A 21,604-nucleotide genomic window follows, 5' to 3' on the forward strand; every position below is an offset into this window, starting at 1 on the left:
GTTTCCAGATGCTTCTGTACTTCTAAAATGCTGAAGAAGTCCAGTTAGAGGGCGAGAGATATCCCCTTCCACACACCCTGCAGCCCAATAGCAGAGGGTCTTGAGAATTAAGAGATGCTCCCATAAAGTCTTTGTATCAAGCAAATACCTTTTAACAAACTGCAGAAAAAGATGGTCCCTTAGCACCTAGATTTGTTACTGAATGTATCCTGGAGAATACCTCCCTTTCTAAGAAAATAATTTGCTTTGTGGGTTATCAAATAAAGTATTTAAGTATTTTTAAAACCCAACAAAAAACAAGAAATCCAAACAACACTTGATTTTCCATTTTAGATAAAGCATCTACTGAATTTGACTCAGCTGTATGACTGCTATGAACATGGTGTTTCTAGGTTTTCAGTCTCCAGCAGAGAAATTACTCCCCTATAACTTTCCTACATGATGTTCTAGTCCCTTTTGAGGCACCTGTTTCCACTCCAAATTCTTCTCTATCTTATGTAGGTGTCAGACAACTGCATGTCTGACCCTATCCTCCTCAGAGGGTAACCCAGCCCTCACCCATTTCTCCTTCACTCCCAACTGCCCTAGTCTGGCTCTTCAGAAGATCAAAACCCTATCATTTTCCTAGGCAGGACTAAAAAAAGTCTTCCCAGCCATCATTACAGCCAAAGAACCTCCTGGTTTCTAGGGCACTTTGGTGGTCATCATTCAGGGTGTGCATGGCAGGGCTCCAGGGACACAGCCCAAACATGTCCTGCTACAGGAGCAGCACTAAGAAAGCCCCAACTCTTCTCCTTCTTATTGAGCTCCCACAGCACTCAAACACCAGGCAGCATGGATAAGCAGTGGTTCCCCTCACCAGATGATTTCCAGCATACCTTCACCCTCCTTCTTTAGAGAGATTCTCTGGCACAGCTGCTTTCTGTGCAGGCAGACCCAGCTGATCCTAGTTTGAAAAAGCCTCTGCCAGGTGAACTGGCAGGTTGTTAAGCCCTGATTTTAAACTCAAAGTCTCCAAATTGGCACAGCTGTCTGTGCTTTCTTTTTTCTCTCTTTTTTTTTTTTTTTTTTTTTCCTCCCTCCTCTCTTTTTCTTTTTCACCTTTTTTTTTTTTTTTTTTTTTTTTTTTTTTTTTTTTTTAAATACTACGAGGTTAGAAAAGCCTACCAACCTCCTTGGAGAGCAACAATATTTGAAGCTCAGTGATGCACATGCTAGGAGACACCTGTGGGTGGTGATGCTTCTTTGGCCTCAAGCCAGAAGCAGAAGAAAGGTCTTTGGGAGGCTTCTGTAAAAAATAGGCAGACTGCTAGCTTAAGGAAAGTATCAAGGAGGGAGTAACAGGAGGAATTAATTCCCCACAACCCCAGCTATTTCTTTCAGCATGTAAGTCAGCCCATTAATTGCCAGGAAGGATACTTGTCTCCCTATCCAGCTGAGAAGGACTATTTCACTCCTTTTCAACTGGTACATCATTGTATCCTAGAAGCATCTCTGCCTGCTCCAGCAGTATCCCTCCTGAGGCAACTCACAAACCCATGCAAGGAACTGGAGTATGAATATCTAGGGAACAAACCCAGTGAGAGACAGAGGAGGGAACAAGACAAGAAAGGAGCCTCTTTTCCAGAAGAGGAAGCGAAGGGGAATAAGAACAGGCTGAAACGTTTATTTCAAAACGGATTTTATTCCAGGCATTAACAGATTCTGGCACATGCTTTTTTTGAAGAAAAAGGAAAACTAATATGGGTTCCACATAAATTACATCTGGCAAAAGTGCAACTTACAAGTGAGTGGGAAAAATAAATCTTTTAAAACCGATTTCTGTACAACAGTAGATTCAGCTCTTAAATAAACCCCCATTGGTTCACAACACAGGAAATTACACTGGATGCTCTGATACAGTAACAGCTTTCTTTAAGGGTATTACCAATGCAAATGCTCTGTCTTGACAGTCTAGGGGGCTGTTTAAAGTAAACAGGAAAACAAGGGTGAGCAGCTGCTTGTTCTGACTGCTAAAAATAGTCAGTTTGCTTGAAGAAGTCCTAACAGACACCTGTTACAAAACATGGCACTGTGAGGACCCTGGGGAAAAAAGTAGAGATAGCATTTTTCTTCCTTCCCTTCAGTGCAAGGGAATTGTAGAGTATGCTAATAATGAGTTTGAACAAGACTTTGTTTATTCCAAGAAGTAGTTCAGTTTGCTCACACTTGACAGCAGCCTTTTGTAATGTACCTCCTTTTCAGCAACTGCTAAAATACATTGGAAACCAACAGTTTCCAAAAGATGATGTGTGGGGAGGTCTACGTTAGGCTAAAGCAATGCTTTAGTAGACAGACGAGTGAGCAGTTGGGAGGTGACCTCAGGTGAACATGTCCAAAACCGGGTAGAAGTAAAAAATGATACTCTAGACTCCACAACTAATTTGAGTTATTGACTCCTAGCACGTGTCCACCTTTGCTCTTTCCTCCCCCAGGCCAGGGCACCTGAAGAAGGAGAGTGTCCCATCTTCAGCAGCCCCAGCTTACCCCATTTGGACGTTTCCTCCCAAATTTATCCTAAACCAAGACACAGCCCAAGAAGGATGCCAGTTCACACTCTGCCAGGAGAGCAGTAGGGAGAGAGGCACAAATCAACACAGCTAGTCCAGGTATGTCTGCTCCAGGAGCAGTCAGCAGCCTCCAGCATGGGAGCCAAACACAGTCAAGGTGTCATGATGCTGACAAGAGCCCTTTAAATTAGGGCTGGCCCAGAGCTTGGAGACTGTAAATAAGCAGAGCTTCTGTGGTCTGCAGCAGTCAGGAGCATTGTTTGTAGAGGAGCTGGGTCCTGGTCCCAGAGTGGTTATGAAGAAGGAACTGCAAGAAAGCTGCACACACAGAGTGGGAGCAGGGAGGAAGGAGGCAGTACCTGGTAGAGGAGTGAACATGCTGTTAGCTGCCACACATAAACTGCTGCAGAGTGAAATGGGGGGAGGTCAGATGGTCCACTTAGGCTTTGTTTTGACGAAAATATGTAATCCTTTCACACTTAATTGTATACAGATCTTAGAAGCAGTACCAGCTCAGTGGCCCTTCACATATCTTTGCATTAATATTTTTCAAGCCAGGTAGGTTAGACCTTCACTGTTCCTGTCTCCTACTGCATAATGATGCTATTCTGAAAGGACTGTCTCCTGTATATTCTTGTTTAAAAATGCAGTGGCTAATAGGATGGCATCTCTCCCCTCAGTGAGTCTGTCTGGCATGCTCTTGTTCCATTCCTAGGCTATTTTCCTTCCTCTCTGCCCTCTCCTGACCTCAGTGGTTCTGGCCCAAAGCATCTCTACACAGGGAAAGAGAAATCACTGCAGAGTCAGTGCCCTCATTTCCACATAGAAGAGCAGCTGCACCATTCTGTAAGGATCAAAAAGAACTCCTTTGTAAGTTTTCACAGTGCAGACAGGTCATTCTGCTGGCGAATCAGTGCTGAGATGGGGATCTGGTATCAAAGTGAAGGGGGAGACAGGATAAGAGCTCCTGCAGCATGATGGATTTAATTTTTTTTAAACAAAAAAACATTGTCCAGTTTTCACACTAAGCACATGCAATGTATGAAGAACATTATCTGTTCTTTTGTCAACTGTTCAGGCTAATATCAAGCTAAGAGAAAGAATTAAAAAGAGATATAAACATGATCAAAAGCAAACAGCTGTTCAGAATCCAAATGAACGACTTGTTTCTTCTACACCAGATCAGAAAGGATCCAGGCAAGCAATTGCCTAATTAAGAGAGTCCCACCATCTGGTTCCCCTGTCAGGTTCTTGGAAAGGAGGGTTGGTTTACAAAATCTACCTCAGGAGGAAAATTTAACAAATCTCGTTAGGAGATGGGGACTTTATTTGAACAGGTAAGCACTCCTTGGCAGGTTTAAAGACCCACACGTGCCTAGAGCTGACTGAAAACTGGGAGCATGATTGGGATGCCAGCTAGAGACCACCAGTGTCTTTGGTGTCTCCAGAACATGAAGGAGCCTCTCTTAGGGCAGGCCTGCACTGTGGCAGAATTTGTGCAGGAGGCAATTCCAGCTTCACCAGCTAACCTCTCCCCAAGGTGCTCAATGGGAAGAGAGAGGAATGTCAGAAGTAGAGCAGCCCCAGCCTTTTTGCCTCATCTTTTTTAGAGAGAAGGAAAAGCAACTAGACAGAGGAAGTAGGTGGTTTGTCATGCCAGGCTCTGTTCACAGGACTGGAGAGACAAGCATGAGAGCTGTGGCCCTGCCCAGCCAGCAGCAAGAAGTCTGCTGGACCTAGGGTCTGTCCTCTTCTGTCTATCACAATGGGGATCCAGGTGGGCTCCTGCCACAGGCCTGAGCAATGTACAGCACCTCTGTGTGTGCTGCCCACACAGCTCTGTGCACCACCTTTGGGGTGGGCTGCAGTGGGCAGTGGCTGCTAGCACCAGGAAGAGCAGCCAGAGAGCAGTCCCAGCTTCCCTAACATCCCCAAGTGTTGGCATCTGTCTCTGACTGGCTCCTCCAGAACATGGTACCCTGAACCTGCAGGCTTGGGCCACTCCTGGAGGTAGGGCTGGCCTTCCACACATAAAAAAGCTGTAAGGAAGACTTCAGCAGGAAACAATCAAGACTTCAGTCCCTGAAACAATCTCTGGTTAGGCTGGTAAAAGAGATTGTACTTTTTCAGTCTCTGTTGTCAGCACTGCCCAACCTCAGCACATTTGGCTGTAGGGCAGCTACTGTGGGCAGAGGAAGGAATGGGCCCCCCAAAAAGAGATGACAAACTTGCTCCCAGGATCTGCTAGCTGTTTTCCAGCCTCTCCACTGACCATGATAACTCTTCTGGCCAGTCCTCACTGAGAGACATACGCAACAATGATGCACAATGTTAGAGCCAAAGGCCAGGGAAGCCAAAGAGCTACCAACATTTGTACAAGCATAGCCTAAGCTGCTGGACTGAAGGCTGTGGACTCTGGATGCAGAGAAAGGAAAGGATGGGGAGACCTGCAAGTATTGGGCTGGGTCCTCCTCCACCTCTAGGTGCAGCTGTGCACAGGCATCAGCTACAAAGAAGAACTTAAGACAACAGATGGGAAGATTTTGACAACTGTCCTGATCCTTCTCATCCCCAGCTTCTTCTCTGAAAAGCTCAAAAACATCAAGTGCTCAGCTGAAATGGTGGCTTACTGATGGGCACAATGAAAACATTTAGGGTCAGACATACAAAACCATTCCTCCCTTCCTGATTCCCCTCTGTTCCCAAAGTCTCATGCACAAAGAAACAAGGAGATCTCTGTGCTACCATCATGTTGCTTGTAGCAGCTCCCACTGTTGGCCACGTACACCTGCTTGACAGGGGTTGGTCACCACTCTTCCAGTCTGGTTTTCCAGGCAGAGACCACTGACAAAGTGCTGAATGAAACTGCCTTTCATCTTCCACTTCTGTGAGAAGACACAGAAAAAACATGATGTTACTTCCATTCCCCTACAGAACTGTGACTTCAAATTGAGGGTAATCTCCAGTAAATTCCAACGAATGGGGAGAATGAAAATCTGGGTATGGGCAGCATCTCTAAACCACTGATTTCCTGTACCTGCAGTTAGGTAGGGTTAGGGTTTAGCTGAGTTACAGGGCTGGATACTCAGAAGCATCTAGAAGGTAAACGACAGTAGCGGTCACAGCACCAAGCCTTGGCTGCATTCAAGAGGCACCTGGACAACACTCTCAGGCACATGATGTAACTCTTGGGGTGTTGTGTGAAGGGCCAGGAATTGGACTCAGTGATCCAGATGGGTCTCTTCTAACCCAGCGTATTCTATGATTGTGTGATTCTATCAACACAAAAATCAGAAAGTAATAGCATTTTCAAAGCATATTATAGTCACAGTTTCCAGGCTATTCTCTGTCCTGGGTACCCAGGTTCCTGCCAAAACTTGAAACCCTCCTACGGCACATTTCCAATCCATGGAAAGCAAAGCACTGAAATGTCTCCCAACACTGAAAGCAACATGTCCACAGAAAGCAAAAATCACACTTCCAACTGTTTGACTGGGTCTCTCTCTTATCCATTGTTCTCTCATCTCTTCTTTCATCAAATTCAAAAGGTCCCATATACAACCCTTTCCTGAAGGTCCACTTTGGTCATGCTACTTACCAGGAAACAAAAATACATCCTGAGAAACGGCTGTAACTTCCATCCCTGCTGGAAAAAAGCCCCAAAACTGGGAATATTGTGGGTGATAATAAGAGAAAGAAGTAGAAACTACTCTGTGGATTTGGGATCTCCGAGATGAGGCAGCGTCCTTCATCTCTAGTGGGGCACAACTGAGCTCAACAGGTTGAGAAGATTGAGATCCCCAGGCTCCAGGGATTTTCCCTCCATTCTTTTCAGTCACACAGATGACCCAGTTAGAATTGTGGTCTGGGTGTTCAGTCAATAAAGGGCTTAGGAATATTATGAGGATGTTTTGGCTAACCCATGAGACTGATGAATAAACAGTTTGACATACTGATGGACCTCAAGAGCACTGCAGAAAAGATATACAATGGGAATTTAAGAATTTCCTGCAATATCTGGACAATGCCAAAACCTACAAACATTTTAATTCTTGGGTAGCATAGCAAAAGGACTGACACATGCTGTGTGGTTTAAGATATTCAGTTATGCTGACATATTGCTGGCAGCTGTTATGTGTCTTGGAGGGCAGGGCAGTCGCAAAGCCCAGAGCAATCTGTTGCTCCTGTATCACATATTTCTTCAAGTCTTAATACCAGAGGCAGCATCAATTTGCAGTATTGCTAGCCCTGTTTGACAAGACAACACCAAAAGAGAGCTGTTTGTGCAGCAGGAAGAAGCTGATCTTAATGGAGAAGGGGGCAGAGGAATGCAGTGATGATGGACAGGAAGATACAATGCAGTCTTTGCACTACAATGCCCTCACCAGCTGCTGTAAGCCACTGCCTACACAGGTCCCAGAGCCATCTGGCTCCCATCTGGCAGAAGCCTCCCTGCAAAGAGCTGAGGAAGAGTTAATAGCATAAAGCAGCAGCTATAATGATGGAGTGTAAAGGAGGGGGTCTTCTCCCCTGGCAAGCTGCGCTCTGTGCCTATCTAGCTGGTGCCACTGCTGCATGACAGCCTCCCACCTGTGTCCCCCAGTGTCACAGACACCCCAGTGAAGAGCCTTTTCACCTTCTCCAAAGCACACCTACTTCCTCGCCCTCCACTTTCCCTCTACCTCTCTGTATTTGTGAATTCTCAGTCTCCATGCTCCCTGTGTACGTGTGAGAGGCAGCCTGCCAGCTGCCTCTCCCACACACCCCACAGCTCACCAAAAGACCTTGCTGTAGAAGAATACGCTGTTACGAGATTTGAGATGGAGGACAAGGCCAATTACCAAGAGACACTGGTTTTCTTCTTCCCCCTTGAGTTCAGGAGAAAACTAGCACCATGGGAGCTTACCTGTGTTATTCCTTCAGATGAGAGACCTGCTACTGTGGCACCTGTCCATGCTGAGCAGGTACCCACTGTGATGTCTGTAGGGAGTCTGCAGCAACAGGCTCAGCAGGACACCAGCAAAGACTCCCCACAGCACAACTGCTGCTGCTAACAAAACCAGTCAGCTTCTCAGTGAATCACACCACTGGAAAGCCTAGTACATCAAGTCACCCCAGACCCCTTTGTTCAAAATAAAGTGGGGCCAGGATGGGGAAGAGGGAGGAGGAGAGAAGGTGAGTGGAGAAGGTGAGGCTCACCTGGGCTGCAGGGAGGTGCCATGCATGTAGCTGTTAGAAAGAATACTGAGAGTAAAAGCCAAAGTAGGGCTTCTCATCTCAGATGCATGGGGTATTTTCAGAATGATGAATATTACCTATTCTGATCAGAAACTGTGCTCTTCTGCCCTTCATGAGATACCAGAGCAGATCCTCTGCCTTCACCTGATCCTTTCACATGGCCTGACTGCAGACCACAGGATTACCAAAGGCAGCTCAGTATCCTGCCCTGCAGGGACACATCCTATCTCAGACCCTTCAGGAGGGTGGGTGGTAGGAATGGATGGAAACAGGAGATAGGACACTCATCTCCCACAGTCAGCCACCTCAGAAATGAGCAATTTAGTCTAAACCAGTTGCCTGGTGACATAGTTATGGAGGGGTCCAAGGTTTAAGTCCCTCCTGGGACAGCCCAGCTTTCTCCACAGACCACAAGGGAAGCCTGGACTGATAGTTTTAAATGATAGCAATAATGACCATCTTCAGCAAAAAATAAACAGAGTAGACACCTCCTGCAAACATGTTACACTCTCTTCTACACCCAGACATTATGACTGGCCTGTACTTGGATGGAAAGCTTTTGGAAGATACAGGCATTGCACAATCTGAAATTTTTTGGCTTGAAAATTCTCTTTGGTCTCCCTTTCTTGTGCAGATGGAGATAATACAGTTTACTGGTCAGAGTAGGTTTGGAGTGAAGATGGAGGAAGAAAAAAAAGAATCAATTTTTTCTTTGAAATACTGTGTCTTGATCCTCTTCCCCAGTGTCAACCCAAAATTTCCCCCACTTTTTTGTAAATCTCTCTCTCTCTCTTTTTCATCTAGCATTTCAATGTACTTTCAGGTGGCTGGATGGAAGCACTCCATGTACAATTACTAAGAGAAAAGTCAGAAATAGCTAGTCCTCTTCTATCCAATATATACAAGAGCTGAAATGGTTTACAGTAGCCCAATTTTTCAGGGTAATCAAAAGTTTTCTTTCAAACCCCAGTAATCCAGGCAATCCAGGGCTTCTCTCAAAATCCTAACTGTGAAACAGTAGAATTGGCCAAGCTCAGGAGGCACTGCTGAGAAAGGCAGATTTTGCCCATGAGGACTGAGATACTTCAAACAGAAATGTATGGAGAGGTGATCACTGGAGTAGCCAAGGATGCTGTAAGTTGTGATTGAGTGTATTTGCAGAGCCATGAAACTGGTCTTGAACACTAAATTTTAAATATATGAGCAGAGACAGAGGATGGAAAAGCTTACACCAGCACCCAGCAAGTACTGTCTTCCTATGAGCACTTAAATTTGTAAAACTAAACCAGAACTAAGAGAAACTCTGGTCTCCTGAAAACTACTTTCAATGTATGGCATATTTCCAGTATTGTTTTACCTACTTATTGTCATGAAGATGCTGAGTCAGGTGCTTTCAAAATAGACAGGCTTTCACTCCTTTTCTTTTCAGATACTCTACATAAAGTTGCATTCATCTTGAGGTTATATACACTGAGAAATAAAGTGGGAAAAAATTTCCCAATGGTATACAAAGGGACTCAGGATTTCAAATAGTGTTTGTCTCACAATGAAACTCAGTGTCCTCATTTTCAGGCTGAGGTCACATTCCTTCAGAACATTTTAATGAAATATAGCTGTTTAATAGGATTTCTCAGCATTTCTTGTTCTGTTGGGAAATACTGTGCCAATGTTTCTCATTTCATTCTCTTGTTTTACTGTCTGACTCTCACTTTGCCTTCTATTTGTCCTCGCTATAATACAAATTAAACCACCACTCCTACTGTCAGTCAGAGCCAAAAAACAAGGCTGAAGGCAATAATTTATTGTGCATTCAACTAAAAATGCTATTCTCCAAATAACATTATGGATAACATCCATCTGCTTTGAAATCTAGTTCTGATTATGCAGAATAGCTTTTGGCTGGTCTTCTGCTAGCACTGCCAGCTGTTGCTGTTGAATGATCAATAGGATCATGTTGCCAAATAGATTTCATTTCTGATTTCTTTCAACCCAAGGGAGTCTGACAGCACCAAAAATCATCTGACGTGTGACTACTGTCTCCTATCCTCCTGCTTGCAAAATTCTAGATTTATTTTGAGAAAATACTCTAGACACAAATCATAATACTCTAAAGCCTCTGCTAGAGTATTACCTGTATATTAGATAGACTGTTTTTAGCACTCAAAATTTACAACAAATTTAACTGTCCTTGGGACATGTTTAATGCAGAACAGCTGTGTAGCACGGGCACAGCTTCAGTACGTTGGAAAGCAGAAATCAAGTCTAGTGTGCTGCTGTCATAATGATCTAACCAATCTACTCCCAGGACACTAAAAACCAAAGCTATCACATGTACCATCTTTTGTCAAAAATGTTGCTTTTTCATGACTCAGACACAGACATGAAATCTACATGCAGAAAACCCCAAACGTCTTTCACCACAGGTCTCTGATGACAGTGACAGGAAAGATGTTCAAAGCTGGACTCACGCTGCCATCTCCTTTTAGGATATTGTACGCGTGATGTGTGTGATGCATGCTGCCCACACTCACCCTCCTCCACTCAGACCACATCATACAGTCAGGGCTCAGCTCTGCAACGTAGCTCAGCTCCCCTCCCTCTACTCAGCTCCTCTGACTTTCTGAGAAGCCCACTTGAACTGAGAAGTGGATACACTCGTGCACAAGGTGGAAGCACTGCTCCCCCCCAGCACTTGTACTCTGGGCTGTGAGTATCCATGGGGAGACAGGCAAGCTGTAGGGCAACTGAGGGAATTTGTTCCTTCCAGCTTTGCTCTTTCTTGGAAATCAACCTCTCAAATATCAGGGGGAGAGAGAATGGAATAGTTTACAAGATGACTGACTTCTAGCTAAATAAAATCTAATGTCAGCGTTAACAACAATTACTGTTGTGTTTATGGAAGGAAAGAACCATAACAACATTCCCTAGGAACACAACAAACTTGAGCACTGCAAGTAGAATTTGCCTTATAAGTAGAAATCTCTAAATGGGAGATTGAGAATACAAAAAAGACCCCAACATTTAAGAGCATTTCAACCCAAATGATATTAAAATTCAAATGCATTTCTCCCACTTCACCCCACCTTATCCCTTCAGCCTCAAGGCAGTTTGGAAAGGCAGCTGCAATTCAAAACAGTCTCTAATTATTTGAAATGCTTAAAGAAAATCCTTGCTTAGAATCAGTTGGTTAAATCATCTGCTAGGTCAAGTCCTTCATGTAAATGCAGTTTGCTCACATAAGGTAATGGAAAACAACAGCTCACACCCTTAAGTGTGTGCATGTCTTTATAATGAGCCTGTATATAATGAACACAACAAGACTCAATAAATCCTATTCCAGCAGCAGAATAAGCCTACTTGCATTACTGTGAATTAATCTCTCTTCTGGCTTCTGACACAGCTGGGACTCCACCCTCCTTGGGGGACCCTTGTCCTTCCGTGACAGAGGAAGCAGAGAAAGACAGCTGATTTTGGCAGCTGCTAAAGTCCTCTCTGCTGCCAGGGAGGAAAATACTGCGAGGCACATAAGGAGAAGCTAAGTGACCTAATTACACAGCAATGGGATGAGTGATTGCTGACAAGAAAAAGGAACAGGCAAGCACAGCCCACCTGGGATACCCTTGCAGACTAATCCAAAATCAGAGTTTTCCCAGTGTATTCATGGTGACAACTCTTTGAGGCATTTCTGCATTAACCAACCCTCTAGACAAAGATCTACACAGGTTTTCCATAAATGGGCACGACTGGATTTCAGTGCTTTCTTTCAGGAAGAACTAAATTCAAGGATTCATATAGCATTACAAAGCACTGACAAAAGAAGATGTTGCTCAGAACGGGTCAAAGCTGAGCCATCCTCTACCTTTGGGCTATCAAAACAACAAACATGTCAGAAAGCACAGAGTCAGCGTAGCCTTAGAGGACAGAAAATTTGTTTTCTCTTGGTGTGGAGAGAAGCCTGGGAGCTAGGAATGAAACAAGTCCAATCTGCTGTCTGCCAGTGTTGCATTGTGTCTTTTTGTGCCTTGCCCAGTTCTGATAAAAAAGGCACATCACATCTCTGTTGAGGGCACCCTAGCCATTGCAGAGGCCATCCCTTACCTGGTCTTGTAAGGCAAAATGATTGATTTGTCCTGACAGATCAGGGATGCACATCTTGGGAACAGCACAACTCAAAGAGCTGCATTTTGTTGGGAACATTGCTGCTGTGTATTTTTCCTCTAGGGAGCACTTCACGTGGAACATACAGTGCTTTGTATCAGTCAGTATCTCTTAAATGAGTTGCATGCACTCGGTTTTGAAGTCAGCTCTAAAGTTCTGCTCACATGTCCAAAGACAGCACAAAGGAGACCACAGCTCTCTCACTTCAAATTAACTAAACGAATGATAGCACACAGCACCCTTACTTCAGCATCTCAAATCTCACCTACCTCTCTTTAGTGCTGTGCTTCATCCATGCACCAATCTGGCTGCACATAAACTTATCCAAGAAGCAAAGTTGGGGTGCTGCTGAGCTGGAGCCAGCCATGCTGCCAAGGGCCCAGGCAGAGCAGACACTCACATACTGCTCTTCCTGCTTGGTCACACACTTTCTCATACATCCAAGCTTATGAAACACACCAGAGAGGGAGATGCAGAAGATGAAAAGGACTTTAATGTGCTTTGATAGTCCTGGGTTTGCCCCTGCTGGCTGCACTGATACAGATACACTGGAATGTGGCAATGAAGGCACTAGAAAGGTGCAGTTACCCACCTGTCTGCCGTCTTTTTGATTGCAAGCTTCCAGTGTGATTTGAGAACCAGTAGAGAAGGAGGTAATGGAAAGACACTTGTCCTGCTGTCTAATTAAAGGGTCACTGAATATCCACTCCTTTGGAATAAGAAAAAGAAAGGTTCCATTAGGATCCCAGAAGTGATCAGATGAGGGAGAGAGCGCTTTTTTATCAGATATTTTAAAAACCTGTCTTTTGTTCTCTTCCTATGAAAGGCTCCCTGGGAAGACTACCACAGCAGTTGCCACCTGATCAGAAGTTTATGCTCAGGCTTGGCGCATCATGACCATTTCAAAGCCTGGAGCTGACTCCCCTCACTATCTGAGGTGTCTGATTAACCCTGGATCCCATGCAACTCTCTGCTCTGCAGCTTTATGGATTCAGGCCTACAAAGCAAGGAGAATCCTGAGCCCAGAAATACATGATATGCAACTGCTTCTGCATATTTCACGCAGCAGACATGTTCTCCAACAGGAATCTGGGACCTATAGATTGTCAAGCAAAGCATAACACATGCAAGCATATCCATACATCACCAGCATGCATAAGGGACAATGTATTAATTTTTTCCTCCCTCTGACTAGATGGATACCTGATCCTATCAACTACTACTACTATACTTTCCCCAAGGAAGAAATACAAAATACAGTAATTTTCAGAGATTTCAAATGGTAACAACACAGAGCAATAAGTCAGGTAAACTGGCACACTGAACTCTGGCTGCAAACTAGTTTCCAGAAGTTAACGGACACGAATATGTATTTTCTGGCATAAAATACCCTACTGTGACCCTTAACTTTTTCAAGCTGCTTCCCTGCTGCTTTCAGCCACCAACAGAGAGCCTGAGTGCAGATTTTTAGGTTGTTTATACCATCACAGCTCCACTGCAGTTAGGAGAACTGCACCACGTTACCACCACTGGGGTCAGCTATTTAAACTCTATTTGTGCTTTATACGGAAACACATCTGCAATACAGCACAATTCAAGCTGGCAGAGTAAGGAATGTTTCTAATCCCCAAAAAATCTCTTACCCACATGCCAGGGTACTAGCCAAGCACAGCCCCAAAATGATTCTTAATGAGTCTGTCACTCCCTGAGCATTCAAGCACTACCTGCTGCCTCTGAGTGATGAAAACCTTCACATTCTGTGACTGACTGCTGAGTCTGTTGAGCCAACAGAGCTCTGAGAAATGGGCTTCTTTATCTGCTTACTATTCAAATCATTACAGGGTCAAATTCTTCCTTCCTTCACTTCCATGTCAACCCACCAAGGCCAGGGATTCAGGCCTCCTCATTCAGGTATAAAAAGAGTAGGAGCAGGAGCAAAGCACCAAACTGAAGCCTGCCTTACCTGAGTGACAGGTGGATTATTCACCGTCCCTTTGCAGTTTCCCATGCCAGCCAACATAGTCCCTGTGGTATCCTGTGCCTGAGACTCCAGACAGTTTCCTCCTTGTCTAATTATTCCTGGAATCAACTCTTTTTCAGGAATCCTTGAAGTAAAATGACAGTTGCATGGTACTTCATACACAGAAATGTCCAAAGTACTTTCACATTTATAAGGGTGTAATTGGCCCCTGACTGAAACACAGTCCCCTATATTCAACAGAAAATAAACAACATCATGCTACCCACTGGAAATATCTAGAGGAGGCAAAAATCAAGTGAGAACTTGGTCAGAGGACTGATACTTTTTTGTTTCAGAAGGTGTACCAGGATCTTTAGGGGTACCCTAAGCAATTTAATGTGATGATTCTGGAAGGTAGAAAGAAGCTGTTTCCAGCAAAAAGCCATATCCACACTGATTTGTTCTGCTTCTTTCTTCCCCTTTCTCAGTCTTCTCCCCAGCTAACACATGTTCTGCCTCACTGGTACGAATGCAGGGAAGATCTGTTCAGGCCAGACCACAGCTGGACATTTCAGCCTCCACTCATACTAGCCACAGACTGAGGTGTAAAGATGTGTTGTTGTCAGGGTGTGCTGGTTTGGCCATGCCAACAACAGAGCTCTACCCAGCTGAGCAAGGACACAACACTACCGTGTCCCGACCCAGGGCAGGGGAAGCCACAGGGACAGCTGGTTCTGGCATTCCTCAGAGCCTTCTCTGAACCACCCAAACCTCTGCACTGAGGCTGTCCAGTTCTACTTGGCTGAACTCCCTCCAGACAGAGCAGCCAACAGGCAGAGACCAAGTCAAAACTGGGAGGGGTGTAGTGCTCTGGCACTTGTCTACACCCCATACCTCTGAAAACACCACTGTTGCACATCTACAAGGGACAGCTGTGTGGGGCAGAACAGAAGGCAGATTTTTTGCAGAGCTGAGATAATGCAAGCCAGGAAAATACAGGAGCTTCCTCACCAAAAAGATGAACAGAGAAAATCTTTTCCAACCAAAAGTCTCTTTTGCCCACTGCTGCCAAGGCTCGTCTTCCCATTGTGACCCACTTCCCAAATCCTTCAGAGATTTCTACAAGCGAAGAACTGACTCACTTGAGTTCGGGGTAGACATTCTCCAGATACCACTGGAAGGATTTACAGTTCAGTTTGTGTCGCAGCTCCACCCGGTCTGCAACACTGGAAACAGAGGCAGTTTGCTGAGAATAAGGCAGTGAACAGGAGGGAGGGAAACAATGAAGATTGACCAGGAGGTTTCAGGGAATTATGTGACTTTTTGCCATTACTCATTCTCCCACATAATTGCTGTTGGCTTCAGAGCACTAGCAGTGACCTGAGGTGACAAGTAGGAGAGAGGCAAGTGGCAGGAAATAGAAATGGAAGACAAACACCTTCAGAGAGCTGCTCTTGCACTTCCTTTGGTTCAGCGTGATGGCAGGGCCCAGGTCCCACTTTGTTAGGTAATACATTGCAGTAAAACTGGTGTAGAATCAGGAAAGTGTTTCTGCCTCTGTGTGCCCCCGTAGAGGCATACCCTGAAACCTGCACAACAATCAGCTGCTGAAAATGCCTAGAAAGAGTCTGTGCTGCAGTACATACAGATGATTAATCTGTGTGTGCTAAAGCATGTCTCTAGCCCATAGCAGCAAGTCTAGGCTCAGGCTGGAGAACCTGGAGAATTTACTTGTTCTTAAGGAGTTTGGAGGAAGGGTGGGAGTATAAGGGGAGATCACCTCAATATCTCAGTAGCTGTCTACTGTGGGAGTCCTGCCACCGCTGATTTGTCTGGCTTTAACTGGCTGAAGAAGAGGATTTCCCTCCAGCAGTCCTACTGAGCAGTGAAACCAAGAACTCGTCTTTAAGCTATAACACTACATTTGCGTGTTGGGAAGCAATTTCAACTGTACCCGTGTACCTCTCCATTCTCAGCCTACAGACACCACATGTACATGAGGCCAGATACCTCAGGGTAATGTTCTTAGATTCTATATCCACATCAAAATTGAGGGGAAGGAGGGTGCATTTTAGGCCAAACTGTCAGTGATGGTATCAAAGGCATTTGCACCCTAAAATTTACATTTAATGCAGGTTCACAGAGCTGTTACTACAGGAAATTGCCTGAAATCAAAGTCTTATGCCCTGCTCTAGTTTTTACTCAGGCCATGCTGCCAGTAAAGTCACTAGGAAGTCTGTGTGAACAAGAACTGCAGATTTTGCCACTAAAACACGTGAGCAATATATCCAGATATAATATGCAGTATTCTGCTTTGCTCCACAAGCAGCAGGGTTACTTGCTATGTGGGCCCAGCTCAGGTGCTGCAGTCAGCTCAAGGACTGATAATTTAAGTAGGCAAAGCTATTTTTATGAAGATATGTAATGCATTATGATTATAAAGCAAAATGTACAGCAAGAAAAGTGACTTGATTGTCATAAATAAGGAGGAGATGCATCATTATCCTGTGCACGTAGCTATGCATTTGAGATACAGCCACATTTGCCAAGTCCTTACACTGCTACAACAATAACCTTTTTTTCACAGGCAGATAAAACCCACAGAAAGACATCACTCCTGGGATTTTTACATTTTTTTGGGAGCCACAGGGGTTTGAGAGCACAGACAGCAAGCTCTCCTCTCATCCCAGGTTTGGTGTCCATCACTGATTTCTGGGTCACAGAGAACTGTTAAGCTGATAACAATGAGTCCCATGTGGCCTGAAGACAGCTTTAGCAAAAGTGCTGTAAGAAGCACAATTCTGCAGACTGTGTTTCCAAATCTTACCATTGGCTATGCTCTCTCCTACCCTACAAACCAGGCAAACTACCCTCCATCCGTCAGGAAAGTGGGGAGTGCACCAAGAGCAGCATGCCCCATGTGCCAGCCAGCTATGCTTGCCCTGGGATTCTGCATCTTCACAGGAACTTCAGATCAAGCTCAAGATACAGCTCACATTTCCACAACAGCTGCATGCTGTGACAGAAAAACATTCCTGTCTATCCACTTAAAATGTCTGGTCTTTTAATTTCATTACAGATCCCTTTGGCCTTCTGCTAACAAATGATTTATGCACTGTTACTGGGGAAAAAAAATAAAGTGAATTAGAAGCAAACCTCATTAGTCAGACACTCAAGCTACAACCTCCCTGGCAAGCCAGGCATTCAGAGTACCTCTGTTTCTCACACTTAGCCCCAGAGAAGACCTAAAAACTCTTTCTTGCCAAGGGGCTTAGCAGAGCCCTCCTACCAAGGTCTGGGACAGCTTACCTTCCAAACGACTTGCCAATAGCCGACGGCCGGGCCTCATAGTAGTACTGCTTGTACTCATCCATCCACACCTCTGCTGTGCGCTTGGTGTTCCTGCACGGGGGAGCAGACACTGTGCTGAGGAGATGCTCTGCTGCAGAACCTGCCCTCCCAGCCAGCAGGCACTGTGGGCAGACCCAAGGCCTGTCTGCCAGGAGGTACTGGGGGACAGTTCCAAATAGGCGCTATGGATGGATAGAGACTGAATGTGTTAAGTCTACAAAGCCTTGCAAGGACACTTCAGAAATTAAAAATTTAACAGCCATAGTTTACCATGACTTTTTCACACGTACTTCCTCTGCAGAGGCACTGGGCCTGATTGTTATTATCACACGCATTTGCAGTATCCCTTCTCCCAGGTTAGAATAACGTTATGGGGTAATTCTGCCTGGAAAGAAGCTCTGTCTAACATCTAATCTCCTGCCCAAATGAGACTAGCTTCATATCAGGCCATGTTGTTCAGGGTCTTGACTGTTTTGAGTTTTGAAATCTCCAACTGTGGAGATTTCATCACCTCTCTGGGGCCCTGCAGCAATGCTTGACCATTTTCATTGTCAGACACTTCATCTCATCTCTTTTCTCTTTCCATCTGTCCTGCAGTAGAGGTTGTCCTCAGGCTTTGTCTCAGACCATGGAGACAACAGAGATGTCCAAGGACTGCTGAAACCCACACACATGTCACAGGGCAGCATCTGTGAATGGCCAGGGTGTCTCTCTGGCATACTGCTCCCCACTCGCTCATCAGAGACTGAGAAGGAAAAAGACACCAATACAAACAGCAGAGAAGGGAACAGGTTTTGTTCACAGAAAACAGCAACTCATCTGTCCCTTGAGAACAGATGCTCAGTCACAAGCTGTTCTCCGTTACCAGGCAAAAGCACAACAGAGAATTCAGACTTATTCAGACACGCCCAACACGAAGGTGGCCTGGCTGCTACCAGGAACTTCCCAACACCTACTTGATGTAAGTTAGTGCGTTGCCCTCAGGAAAGTCATAGGGATGGCGCTTCCTGAACACGTGTCCCACTCGACTGCAGGGAACAATCTCCAAGCTGCCACCACACATCCACACTCGGAAAGAGAGCTCTGGAAGAGACCCCAAGAGTCACACAGCTGCAACAGTTCCAAGAAGGGCAATCTTCTTACCCCTCTGCTCTAGGTGTATTGCCTGCAACAGCAAAATCAGGGAAAGCAATGCTGTGGTGAGAGAGGAGAAACTGTCCTCCCTTTGTTAAAATGGAGACAACCACTGCGGCTCAGGGACTTCCAAGCCTTCTCCAGTCCCGCTCCTCTTTGGTCTCATTTCAGTGAGACACCTTTGCATTTGACCAGGTCTTCAAGGTTGCTCAGGATGTCAGCAAGGATGCTCGGGATGGCATTTGGCAACAGACTGAGACCACTCCCCCACACAGACACTCTGTTTCAGACTTCTGTTGCTCTCACCCCTGCACGTAGATGGAATTCAGAAGGAAGAATTTACTATGTAAAGCAAATCATGTGAAGAAGAAAGGGATTTTAGAAGACAAGGGAAAAGAACGGAACAAGATGAGGGTATAGGGAGTCAATCTCTAGAGCTAAGTCCTCTCCCTCATATCTCTGTTATCTACCCTACAAGAGTTCCTTCTTCTCATTTTGGTTGGCTCTATCACTAATGAAATAGAGCAACTGACTGTGTTGCTGTTGCCTCTGCTGGGGGAACTGCTCAGAGCAGATACCAGTCTCATATAGTATTCTATGAAAATACAGAAAGGATCCTGCTACTTGAAGAAATCCACCCTATCCTGAAGCTAGATTCAACATTTTGTTAAAGGATTAGAAGAGCATGGAGCTTTGATGTGCAGGCACTGATTTGCATCATAGAAGGTATGTGACCTTGCTCAAGCTTATGGGTCTGTCCTCACAAGTTTAATCTCTGGCACACCAGAGGAGTTTTCCACTTTCAATTTATGCGGCGATGAAAAGAGAAGAAAGAAGGAAAATGAAAATTACCTGGGTGGTTTGGTAGTCTTTACCAAAAGTGTTTCTGATTGTATAGACTGATTACTTCAAAAACTTTACTGAGTTGGGATCTCCCTCCAGTAATGCCTGATTTATGTGGCTCTGATGCTTAGAAATTAAAAGAAATTATGCATCCAGATCTAATGGATGTTTGAAACCCTGTACACACACTAACACCTTCCCAAGCTTCATCTTTCTCCATAGCTTTCCTCTCTGCATACTGTCAGGTAGCTCAAACAGTGAGTTGCAGGGGGGGGGAAGATGGTCCATTTAATGTAGCTTCTCAGCAAAAAAAAATTTGATTAGACTGTATTTTGTAATATTTCTTACTAGCTCTTTTCTTTCCTGACTCTTATCCAGAACTAATTATTTTCAGATTCTTTTTAACAGAGAGTTCCAGATTTGAAGAGAGGAAGGGTTTTAGAAACAGACAAAAAAAATCCAAGACATAAGTTTCTGTGTGGTGATGTGTTCAGCTGACATTGGCTCTCCTGGAATGAGCTTCTGACTCACTTTGGCCTACAAGAAAAACAAAGCTCTCAGTCTGGCATGTGTAACTTGAAAGTGATGTCCATTTCCAAAGAGAGGATTTCTCACACCATGTTCTGGGTTGACCTGCCTCCTATCCCATATATCCATCCCATATCTTGGATACATTGTTATGTCTCGCAGCTGAATCTCACCCTCTTGAGCTTCCCACCCTAATTTGCTCCAAACCAGGACACACCATCTTAGACAGAACTACTCTCTCATCTCATCTGCAAATGAGGACCTAATTCAAACAGTCCCTTCCCACTCAAAACTGTAATATTTAGTAAAAATAATGTTTCAGAACATTATCAATATTTTTCCTTGATTGGAAAACCCAGTTTTCAATTAAGTATGGTAAACTCTTTTTTAAGAGGTTAAATTAACCATTCTGAATTCTTCAATGAATACTTTTTTGTAGTCAAATCCAGGTTGGTTTCTATCCTTCTGCTTTCAGCAGCAACAGACTTGATGGAGGATGAGGACAAGTGACAGGAGACACTGAATTTACAGAATAACCTCCTAACAAGGCAAAATGGGCAAGTCCTGTACACATGGCTGAGTTGCACACAGCCTGGCCCAGCCACTGCCAGGCTTTACAAGAGCTATTTCAAGGAGAATGAAGCAAATTCTGGGGAGCGATTCTGGGGTTTTGGTAAGCTCTGTATGGAAGAATGGCTGGGAGCATGCAAATAATTTACTTATGCTACTTACAGCAGAGAGCTCTACTTAGCATCATGCTGCTGACATATAGACCAAACTACAACACTGGATTCCCAGGTGGGCAGAAGCAGATGGAGAAAAGCCTAAAGAAATATTCTTTCTCCATTTTTGGGCTTTATAGCTTTTACACAGCCACAGCTCAGAGGCTGGCAGAATCGCCAAGTGGCTGGCTTTGCAGCTGGAGCAGGGCAAGGAGCTGAGTTTGCCTCTGCTCTTGAGGGACATAAGGGAGGAGATCCTCACATCTGGGTAAAAGCTTCTGTTACTTCTGCCACAGTGCTTAGCTGATGCTACTAGGACTGCTGAGATTCCAATGCCAGCACCATTTAATATCTCTTTTTAATATAATAGATACCATACAACAGAATCAAGATCTGGGAAAACAGAGAAGACTCATTATTAGATATTTTGTTTTTAAAATGTGGTACCTTGAGAGTCTACTATCAGCCCAAAATATTATTTAATGGTTTTAGAAAGCATCTAAAACCATTTTAGATGGTTTTTCAGAAAGAGGCAGCTCTCCCAGATGTGTTCAGAGAAACAAGTTTCCTCTTCCTGACTATTTAATTCTTTCTAATTGGTTCTCCCAGGTGCTAGGAAACACACACAAATTCTTCTTTGAAAGGTTTTATTTACAAATCTGTGACATTTATGGAACCTGTAGAAACAGATTTTTTTTTTTTTCAGTGTTAGCTACAGAAAAGCTACATAAGCTGACTACAAAAAGTAAGGCTTTTATCTCCCAGCTCCATCTGCACCATTTCTAAATGAATGCCCGGAATACCTGACGTCTCCATGAACCTCTCTTTAACATTCATCTTTCTTTTGTCATTAACACCTGGTGACATTGCTGCATCCCTCTACATGTGGCAAAGAGAGATGCCTGGAATATCTGTGCCAGTATTAAGTGCAAGCAGATGGGTTTAAGCACCATGCCCTAAAACAGCATGTGAATGGACAGACTACACTGGGTCTCTGAATTCCTCAGATGTTTCTGATGCCCTAGCCTGCTTTTAAATGTTTGCATTCTGAAACTATCTGTAACCAAATTCCACTTACAAAGAGGCTTGTTTTATTAGGAAAAATATCTCTCTGACCTGTC

General features: G+C 44.5%; 1 protein-coding gene across 2 annotated transcripts in view; it reads right to left on the reverse strand.

Annotated features, from left to right (window-relative positions):
- Positions 1 to 1,664: 1,664 nt before the first annotated feature.
- GALNT16 (polypeptide N-acetylgalactosaminyltransferase 16) overlaps positions 1,665 to 21,604 on the reverse strand; it is a 74,830-nt gene continuing 54,890 nt past the window's right edge. The window contains exons 10-16 of one of the 2 annotated variants that reach the window (XM_066321366.1): positions 18,213 to 18,339; positions 17,215 to 17,307; positions 15,048 to 15,131; positions 13,909 to 14,050; positions 12,538 to 12,654; positions 5,295 to 5,434; positions 1,665 to 2,908 (exon numbers count right to left, since the gene is read on the reverse strand). In XM_066321366.1, coding sequence (XP_066177463.1) covers positions 5,297 to 5,434; positions 12,538 to 12,654; positions 13,909 to 14,050; positions 15,048 to 15,131; positions 17,215 to 17,307; positions 18,213 to 18,339 — 701 coding nt within the window. In that variant the 3' untranslated portion in view covers positions 1,665 to 2,908; positions 5,295 to 5,296. Of the gene's footprint in view, positions 5,435 to 12,537; positions 12,655 to 13,908; positions 14,051 to 15,047; positions 15,132 to 17,214; positions 17,308 to 18,212; positions 18,340 to 21,604 lie in introns of both variants that reach the window. The other variant, XM_066321365.1, reaches the window with a different exon arrangement.

This window comes from Sylvia atricapilla, chromosome 6 (genome assembly GCF_009819655.1).
Source record: "Sylvia atricapilla isolate bSylAtr1 chromosome 6, bSylAtr1.pri, whole genome shotgun sequence".
NCBI lineage: Eukaryota > Metazoa > Chordata > Aves > Passeriformes > Sylviidae > Sylvia > Sylvia atricapilla.